This window comes from Magnolia sinica, chromosome 18 (assembly GCF_029962835.1).
Source record: "Magnolia sinica isolate HGM2019 chromosome 18, MsV1, whole genome shotgun sequence".
In the NCBI taxonomy this organism is placed as follows: domain Eukaryota; kingdom Viridiplantae; phylum Streptophyta; class Magnoliopsida; order Magnoliales; family Magnoliaceae; genus Magnolia; species Magnolia sinica.
The window spans coordinates 37,397,846-37,407,676 of record NC_080590.1 but is presented as its reverse complement, the minus strand read 5'-3'; the positions used below and the strand labels follow the sequence as shown (position 1 = coordinate 37,407,676).

Below are 9,831 nucleotides of genomic sequence, written 5' to 3'. Positions count from 1 at the left end.
TGCCTAATTTGTGGGCTCGTTCTCTAAAATGAGCCGTAAGAAATGGATAGAGTGGATTTGTCATAAACTTAGAGCGGCCCCATTTACAGTTAGACCTACATTTCCATACAATCTCCTGTACATTAGCGCATGAAATGATTGATGGAAACGGTCTTTGAATAGGCATAGTGGATTAGATGTCGCCCCGACCCCACACAATACAGTGCGACCCTTACCGAAAGGTTGACAATCAGTGTCTAGCAATAAGAAATTCCAAGCAATCAATGAACTCTCAACAGGACAGACTTACATGCAGATATACTAAAAAGAAGAGAAGCCTTCAACTTGTATTAAAAAGGGGTGGGAAATACCTAAAGAGACTGTCCACACATCACACGAACATATCATGACAGTTTTACATTCAAATAAATCATTCCATTCAGTCATTGATTAGATGAATCTAGCAACTACAACTAGTAATGAAGGCTTGCACGTTCAGTTCCAAGTAATCATATACAACAAATATATAGGAGACCATAGGTACCTGCATATAACATAGTTGGGCCTTGTCCACAGTATCGCAAGATAAGAAAGTTACTCAGGTAAATTTATTGTCTTCTACTTCAAAAAGAAAAAAATAAAAAGAAATAATTCATATGCAAAATATAAATGTAAAATGAAGACAAAGATGGCCATCATTAGGAGATGAAAAAGTTTGAGGGTGATGCTTCATTTTCTTTTTGTCTTGCATTGTAGGTCCCATAAGAAGTTTGGATCTTCTAGCCAAGCCAAGAATCTACCACCTTCACAGGTGGACTGAAACTTATCAACAATTAAGAGTTGGATCAAACTGAAACTTATCAAACAATGCACAATATTCGCCTGTTCATCCACAGAAAGGTAGGATATCATCCATGGCTGAAAATCCTCCAACAAAATAATAGGAATGCTGGCACATGAATTGTCAGATGAACAAAGCATGTTCTTTGAAAGAGAGACACTGCATCATAAAGGGAAAACCTGCATTAATTTGCATAAAAATGAGAAAATTGTGCTTTTCCAATAGATGCATGGATTGCCATTCTCTGCCAGAGTATCAAATAACTTCTTTGAAAGTTAATATCCTGTGCCATCAGGTAGTCTTGACTTGGAATGGAGAAAAATCAACAATTTCCATAATATAAAATAAATAAATAAAAAGTAAAAACTAGGAAATTGAATTCTTGAAAGTATGAAAATCACAATCCATATCCAGAGTCAAGTCCCTCAATTTGAAAACTGCCTATTTGGAAGACACCTAACAATGAGTCCATCACATTTTAGTTCATTGTAATTATGTATTAGGGATCATATTTCTTTTTGGCAAAATAATCTTGATAAATGATAACCAACCATCATAATCTCTAATACATAATTAGAGATGAACTAAAATGTGTCTACCAAATAGGTCCTAAGGAAATTGCACTTCATATGAGTCTTTACACATTTTCTTCTCAACTAATGGTGTGTTTGGGTGCCTTGAAAATGCAGTGGTCGGGTAGAACTGATCCCCACCCACAACTAATGCCCCACTCATCTCACATCTTGCATGAAATGAGTTGCGCATCAATTTCAGGCAGGAAAAACGGAAAGGTAATCGCACTTTCAATGCTGCCCACAAGACCATGCCATTTCAATCATGGGTTGATGCAAACACTTCTGTTATGCGGACATCCAAATGCACCCAAAACTACTCTTTGAAATGGCAGGAGGTCAAACAACAGCTACTACACATCTACACCTCCATAGGAGGAAATCTGGTGATATGAAAAAGCCAGAAGTAGACTGTGGTTCATTTGATGAAGCTAAGTATAGGGAAATGACTAAAACAACTTGTGAGATCACATGGCTTCAATCTCTTTTGCAAGAAACAGAAATTGAGGCCCGTGCTCCTCTCTACCATGACAATCAACCTGCCATTAATATTGCCAACATATGTATGAGATCTCAAGTCCAACCGAAAGGTTGGCTCCACCATGAGGATTTCCTTGTGCAAAGTACCAAAGGTCAGCCCTATATACTCATGGATTTGTTGGATGTCATATATACATGAAAGGTTGGAAGTTGTCCACAGGTTGGACCTTAACAGTTGTATATGTGAATGGATAGGGAGAATTGCTTCCCACCATAGATGGAAATGGGTATTACAACGGTGCCAAGAGCCATCTCATTACTTGTTTGCACAAAACCAGCACACCGACCTGAGATTGTAGCAGCCTGTACTGAGGTAGTTATCTGCCTGAATCCATGTTCTCATCACACATGCAAAAATTAGTAAAATAATCAACAAACCAGTCCCATGGTCTACTTAGGGCATTATCAGGTTTAATGCTTCCTTGAAATTCCTTAAATCAGTTATATAATCTTCATCAGTGGTAGTGTAAGTTGAGATTACCGTCCAGTAAATGAATAATCGTGTGCAATAGACTCACCGAATGTGACCGGACTAACCTGCAGACTCGCCAAAGTTAAAATGAGCAAATGATGGCATCTTAATTTAAAATGAATCCTAACTATCCAATTGATGGATTTAATCCACATTTGGTGTGGTCAGGCTAACATGGAATGAGCATTTACACGACTAGGTTAAGAAGTCTAACATGGATTTGAACTTATCATCTAATCCACATTTCGTGTGGACATGAAAACATGAAAATAGAAAATTACAATAGATCTCAAGTCCAACCGAAAGGTTGGCTCCACCCATAAGCCATAACCATAAAATTACAATGTAACTGTTTTAACAAAATTACAAATAACATTAAATAACAGAAATAAAATGCATCAAAATCACATCGCAGTTGCAGGCACTGTCTCATCTATCTTCTCACTCTCCTCTTCATCGAACTCCTCATCAACAGAGTTCTCTTTCCCCCACATTGGACGCAGCCAATCCTGACTACAAATGAGCGCTTCAACCGATTCGGGTGTAAGTGAGCTTCTATACTTGCTTACGACCCTACTCCCTGTACTAAAAGCAGATTCTGAAGCCACAGTTGAAATTGGAATTGATAATATATCACGTGCCATTAATGAGAGCACAGGGTACTGTAAATTACCGGATTTTGTCCTCCACCACTCCAAAATATCAAAATCATCACCTTTGGATTTTACAACTAAAAGATCCTCATTGAGATACTCTTCAAGTTCTGATCTAGGCATTCGTATTTGAGTCCCTTTCCGCTGTGCATAGTAAGACATGAAATCATCTATTGTGTCTTCTTGCGATTCATCAACTGCGGAACTAGAACCCACATGAGAAGATTGTTCTTTTGCCGTGCACACATACAAATTGTACAATTCACTGACCGCATCAGAAATCTTTTCGGCCTCAGCAACACCCATCGCACCATACAACTTACTACATATGAAGTCAATCATAATCATCTTGTATCGAGGATCAAGAACGACCGCAACACCCATTACCAGACTACACTCAGACCAATATTTATCAAACTTTACTTGCATACCCATGGTCATAAAGTGTAAAAAGTCTTGTCCAGTATTGCCTTTGTGCAAGGCATCTTTTACCTTCCAAAGTTCAGGCAAAAATATATTTGATGTTGGATACTTACTGCCCGAAAATTTCTTTGTGCTGTTGTAAAAAACAAAAAGGAACTTACGAACTGATTCAGCTACTGACCAATCATCTTCAGAAGGCAGCCAAACATACGCACTATCACGCTGTGCATAGTGAGAGAATGCAAGTCTCAAATCTATCGCTGAATCCAACATTTCAAAAGTTGAATTCCAGCGTGTCGTGACGTCCAACTTCATCGTTCTCTGAGTTGACAAATTCAATCGCTTCACGATCTCATTCCATACATGTAATCGTGAAGGTGACCCCCGTATGTACTTCACACTTTCTCTTATATTCTCGATGGTGGGATCGATTGTTTTAAGGCCCTCTTGTACAATCAAGTTTAAGATGTGGGCACAACACCTAACATGAAATATCTTTCCACCAAAATACAAGTCACTGGTGGCCCTAAACTGGTTACGCAAATTCATTATCACGCTATCATTTGCAGAGGCATTATCTAGAGTAATTGTGGAGATCTTCTTCTCAATTCCCCACTCCATAAGACATCTGTGTATGCAGTCTGAAATCATCAAACCACTATGAGGAGGTGCCAGATAACGAAAGTTTATTATTCTCTTGCAAAGCCTCCATTCAGCATCAACGTAGTGAGCAGTTAGGGACATATACCCCTTTCGTTGATTGGATGCCGTCCACAAATCTGATGTTAGGCTAATTCGGGAAATCGCTTGCGTTACCAACTCTCTTTTTAACTTAACCTTCTCGCCTTCATATATCTTCATACACACCCTCTTGATTGTTGTACGAGAGACCTTCTCGTATTTGGGGTTAAGGCATCTGGCTAGTCCAACAAAAGCAGGACTCTCTACCATCTGAAATGGTCTTTCATCTGTAATAATTAACTTGGCCGTCAACTCATTCACCAGCTCCTTGTCGTACTTGTAGATGGACACCAATGGACCCATTGCAGATTGTGAAAATGAAAGTGTTTGTTGCGTTGCCGCACTTCTCATTTTTTTCTGACACTTTGAAATATGTTTCTTCAACGTTGTGGTTGACCCATCTGATTGCTTAGCGTACTGACTCTTACAGTGCTTACATTGTATCTTCACTTGGCCATTCTTCAGGGTTACTTCTTCAAAATCGTCCCACACTGCCGACCTCTTTTTCATTTTTCCCGCAACATGAGACTGTGTGGTACTAGTATCAATGTCGACGGGCACCTCTTCATGTTCAAGACCTAATCCCTCATCTTCAAGGATCATCGGTGATGTAATTGACCGACCACCCGGGGCCGGGGACGGGGTATTGGAAAGACCCTCGCTTTCCATCTGATAGTTGAAATATACTATATCATATTAGCATTAGCAATCTAATGCTAATAGAGTTATACTAAATCTTAAATTAGTTACCCATCCAAGGTTGGATAGATTGTAATACTTTCATATTCCCATTTAAACGTCCACGCCGAAAATTCGGCAGCATCTCCCCATGCCTCTCTAGATAAGTTCATCTTACGTTACATTCCGATGCCAAATATCTAAAACAATGTGAAAATATTTGACATTGGATACGAAACGAAAGAAACATATCCAGAGAGAAATGAGGAGATGGACCGTGGATCAGGCATGAACATTTAAATAGACTGTATGAAAGCATACTATCCATCTAACCTTGAACTGTCCAAAATGGGACAATTTGAGCGATTTCTATGCCACCAAAAACACACCATATCTATGTATGGCCACATAGAAATCCTCAAACGGATAACTAATTATCTAACTTACCAGTAGCAATTAAATCCTAAATTAGTTACCCATCCAAGATTGGATAGATTGTAATACTTTCATATTCTCATTTAAACGTTCACGCCGAAAATCCGGCAGTATCTCCCCATGCCTCTCTAGATAAGTTCATCTTACGTTACATTCCGATACCAAATATCTAAAGCAATGTGAAGATATTTGACATTGGATACGAAACGAAAGAAACATATCCAGAGAGAAATGAGGAGATGGACCGCAGATCAGGCATGAACATTTAAATAGACTGTATGAAAGCATACTATCCATCTAACCTTGAACTGTCCAAAATGGGACAATTTGAGCGATTTCTATGCCACCAAAACACACTATATCTATGTATGGCAACATAGAAATCCTCAATCGGGTAACTAATTATCTAACTTAAAAATCACAATCACAAGTCACAAGTCACAATAATAATCTAAGCAAAGAAAGCAATAATGAGATAATCTAAGCAAAGAAAGCAATGTACATATTAAGACTAGAGTACATAGTCAATAATCAATCTACTATGCCCCTGGGTAATCTCTAGATGAGCCAAACTACTTGCAGATGAGGCTTTCTGGGCTGAACATAATAAGAGACTCAAAGGCACATAGCTTTCGGGTCCATCTATGAAACATGCTCTACTTATATTATAGTTATAACATTGTAAGATCAAACAAGATCTCAATAATTCCCCAGATACACTGTTGTATAATAAAAATAAGAAAGAATTGCCATGAAAATATAAACAAGAAAAGGAATTAAGTGAATAAGATTCTTTTCTATCTCAGCGCATGTTTGGTGGCACAAATTTCAAGAAATATCATGACATTTTGTACCTAATTAGACTAATTAATCATGAAATTTCAGACAAAATCAGGACTCCAAATCTTAAATCACTTGTGCTTGCATCAAGACAAAAAATAAAGAGAGGGCAAAAATAAAAATAACTCACTTTACAAAAGGCGAAATAAGGGACTACTGAAACCAAATACGACTCCGAAATCTCAGGTTGTTCCTCTGCTTCAACCTAAGAAAGGAACAGAAACAAATAAAGATTATTATATTGGGATAAATTATTAAAAGAAAGCAATGTCAAGCAGATAACCCTTAACCCCACATCAGAAAAGAAACATATATAAAACATTTCAATCCCAAATATGTTTTTTTATGGGAAAAATAGACAAACACATAAGAATGACAATCCCAAATGGTATTTCTATATAAATTAAGTAAAGAAGCAAACAGATATTTAAAAACAAAAAGCAAATTCTGTGAAGGGGGAAAAACCAACTACTTGTAAATTATGTGCTAGTTGGAGGATAACTTGCTGTCCAAATAGTTCCTGGTGAACATCCTTGTACATGTGTGCATCTGTGACGTTTCACACGCAACTAGTTGGACGAAAGTGTTATGATAGTGGGGCCCAACGTAGGGAATGGCATCTGTCAGTTGATCTCCCAACGTATGGAATGGATCAGGCATTAGCAGGAGGTGCTCTCGCTTAGTGAAGGAGCAACAATCCCGTCTATATATAATGCGCCGCTATTAAGTTCACCATCCAATATGTTGATAAGTTCACATAAGCCTGAGTGAAGGGAAAAAAAACAAATATCATCTTGATCCAAAACTTGTGGCTATTAATGATCAATCAAAACTTGTGGCTATTAATGAACATATAAATCAGAAAGTGTCCACAGTGAAGAAAAATTAACAGCAATCTATCTGATCCAAAGCATAAATTCCACCAAATGAATGGTTGATCGGATTTTACTTAGATATCATACAAATGGATACAGGGCCAACTATGCGTTGGTCAGACTGTAAATTACAAGGTCATCTAGATGCACGGAAAAATATGCAAAAATGAATAAAGAATAAAGAAAAAAGAAAAAGAAAAAGAGCTCTGTCCTTTGCTTTTCCTTTTTCAGCGGAAGGACTCTTCTTTGGCTGAGAAAGAAAAGAAATCAGATTTCTTACTTGGCATGAGCTGAAATGAATATATAATGTGTTGCATGAGAATAATCATCTAGTCGGATGCACAAAGCCAAAGAACATATGGTATGAATGATTCAAGGCCAATACATTCACATCATGGCCCAACTTTTTAGTCAGTGGCTAGGGCTCTAAATATTTTAATCTACATTCCTAACCTTAAGGTAGTGGATATTTAAGATAGAGATATTTGTATGAACAAAATGATAGAGATATAGAGTTTTTAAAAGAAATAGAATGTCACTTACTCACGTGATCCCTTTAAGTTCTGAAAGAGTGTGTGTGTGTGTGTGTGTGTGTGTGTGTGTTTATTTTTATTTTTTAATAACTGAAATGAAGGAGTACACAGCCTATATCAATATATGATAAAATAATGAAATACACTTAAGATGGGAACATGAAGCAAATCCATATCTGAAGTGGATCATTTCATATGGAGCTAGCAGATAGACCATTAAAAACTTCTTATTGGCCACATAAGTTTTTGATTAGGCTAATATTTCTTTTCGCCCCTTCATCTATGTTTGTGTGACCTCATCAACAATTTTGATGGAAAATAAACATTACGCTGGCCTTAGGAAGTTTTTAATGGAGTGTTCAATCACAACTGATTCCTTTGGTACGGCCCACCTGAGATTTGGATCTACTTCATGTTTTAGCCATGCCCAAAAATGATGGGAAAAACAAATAAATATAATGGATATAGAATAGATACATTGAGGTGGACCCACAGTAAAGGCCACACCGTCTTCCAAGAGGTGGGGCCCACCTAATCTGCTCCGTTGAAAACTTCTAGCCATTCGCATGGGGCATTATTTGGACGTCTTACATTGGGAACATGAATGTAATGAATACTGTGGCTGGTGGCAAGAAAAACATCAAAGAGACTATTTTTCTTTAAAAAAAAGTCAGGCCCAGTTGCTCATCAGGTGGACGGGGACCCCATGTTACTAAACAAGGGTCCTGGACAAGTTTTTTCGTTTTTAACCCTTTCCATTTGACATGCCCTGTTTTCATCTTCAGATAGTACCGAGTTGGTCCCACCTGATGGACAGCTTGGATCTCAAGCTCATGTGCCAGCTATATATAACTAGCTTCCGTCTTGCTATCTGAATCATTCAGATTACTCCAAGGCCCTTTGCCAACAAGCCTAAGCTCAGGGTAAGTTCTCTCCCGTTCTTAAGTTTTTCATTTTTCTCCTTTTTCCTGCTAATTCGACTTTGCTTCTAACTAACATTGTCTGGATCAATAATCTCAAATTGTGGCCGACGATCCTAGGTGGCCGGACCACCGACGGGCAGCGGCCATGGCTGGTCGACGAGAGAGCCATCTCTTACAAAAAAAAATAATAATAAACAGTGGCTGAGTGGGTCCACCTACCTGATGAACGGTTGCAAATGGTCGGATGAGGATTGCGAGTCGCCGGCGTTCGGGTAGGGACGACGGAGGAGAAGGGTTTGAGGGATTTTAGGGTTCGGGTGTGGGGAGAGAGCGGCAGGTAGGTAGGGTAAAAAAAACAAAAAGGGGTAAAAGAGATATATATAGGGGAGGGCCAAACTTGTCAATTTACACCCGGTCCTGTCTGGTTCGAATCGGCTCGGACCCAAACGGATCGGATTTCGGTTCGGGTCGATCGGTTTTGTTGCTTATCCGAATCCGATCCGAATTGCATTCGGATCTACCCCTTTGTACCCGAACCTAACCGATCCAGCCTACCGGTCCTGTTTGAATCGGGGCGGATCGGAGCGGATCGGATCGGATCCGCCGGATCAGACCCATTTTGCACACCACTACCTGCGAAAGCCTTTCGCAGGAAGTTCCTGCGCAAGGATGCTGTGTGGGACCCACCGAGATGTTTGTGTAAAATCCACCCCGTCCATTCGTTTTGAGAGATCATTTTAGGACGTGAGACCAAAAAATAGGTTTTATAACACTCATATGGACCACACGAGAGGAAACATTGGGTATTCAGTGAGAACCGTTGAATCATTATTTTGGCCATAAAAGTTATATATCAAGCTATATTTTCGTGTTTTCACTTCATCCCATTCGGAATGACATTATAAACGGTTTGGATAGTGTATAAACATTAAGATGGAGTCCAGGAAGGTTTCAACGGTAGGAATTTCTTTCCCCAATTTTCCCTCTGGTGTGACCGACTTGTGTTTTGTATCTACCTAATTTTTGGTCCCACGTCTTAAAATGAGCTCTCAAAATCGATGGACGGAATGAATTTCTATCATACATTGCAGTGGGTCCCACGCAGCATCCTTGCGCAGGAACTTCCTGCGAAAGGCTTTCGCAGGAAATCCGCGTCCGTCAAAAGCACAAGTAGACCACACCACGAGAAAGCGTTAACGCCTACCTTGAAAATTAACATGGAGACAGAAATTTTAGATTAAGTTGATATTTTTCTCTCTCTTTCTTGGACGTCTTTGTGACCACATGGACAGTTTGGATGTCAAATAAATATCACGGGAAGGTTTT

General features: G+C 39.0%; 1 protein-coding gene across 5 annotated transcripts; it reads right to left on the bottom strand.

Moving 5' to 3' along the window:
- Nucleotides 1-835: 835 nt before the first annotated feature.
- Nucleotides 836-9,090, bottom strand: LOC131233648 (zinc finger BED domain-containing protein RICESLEEPER 2-like). 5 transcript variants are annotated; one of them, XR_009165314.1, is made up of 4 exons: nucleotides 8,725-9,090; nucleotides 6,305-6,379; nucleotides 1,534-2,469; nucleotides 995-1,496 (listed from the first exon to the last, which is right to left on the bottom strand). XR_009165314.1 is itself a non-coding variant. In XM_058230435.1 (3 exons), exon 3 carries the CDS (start codon nucleotides 4,888-4,890, stop codon nucleotides 2,809-2,811), a length of 2,082 nt encoding a protein of 693 aa, XP_058086418.1. In that variant the 5' UTR covers nucleotides 6,305-6,379; nucleotides 8,725-9,090; the 3' UTR covers nucleotides 2,617-2,808. The 5 variants fall into 5 exon arrangements, 2 of the variants coding, with proteins under 2 accessions (XP_058086418.1, XP_058086419.1); XR_009165316.1 differs by lacking the exons at nucleotides 995-1,496; nucleotides 1,534-2,469 and adding an exon at nucleotides 836-979; XR_009165315.1 differs by having other exon boundaries at nucleotides 995-2,469.
- Between the last annotated feature and the right edge of the window lie 741 nt (nucleotides 9,091-9,831).

Excerpts from the sequence above, each read along its gene's own strand:
- LOC131233648 (XM_058230435.1), bottom strand. The coding sequence starts at position 4,890 with ATGGAAAGCGAGGGTCTTTCCAATACCCCGTCCCCGGCCCCGGGTGGT.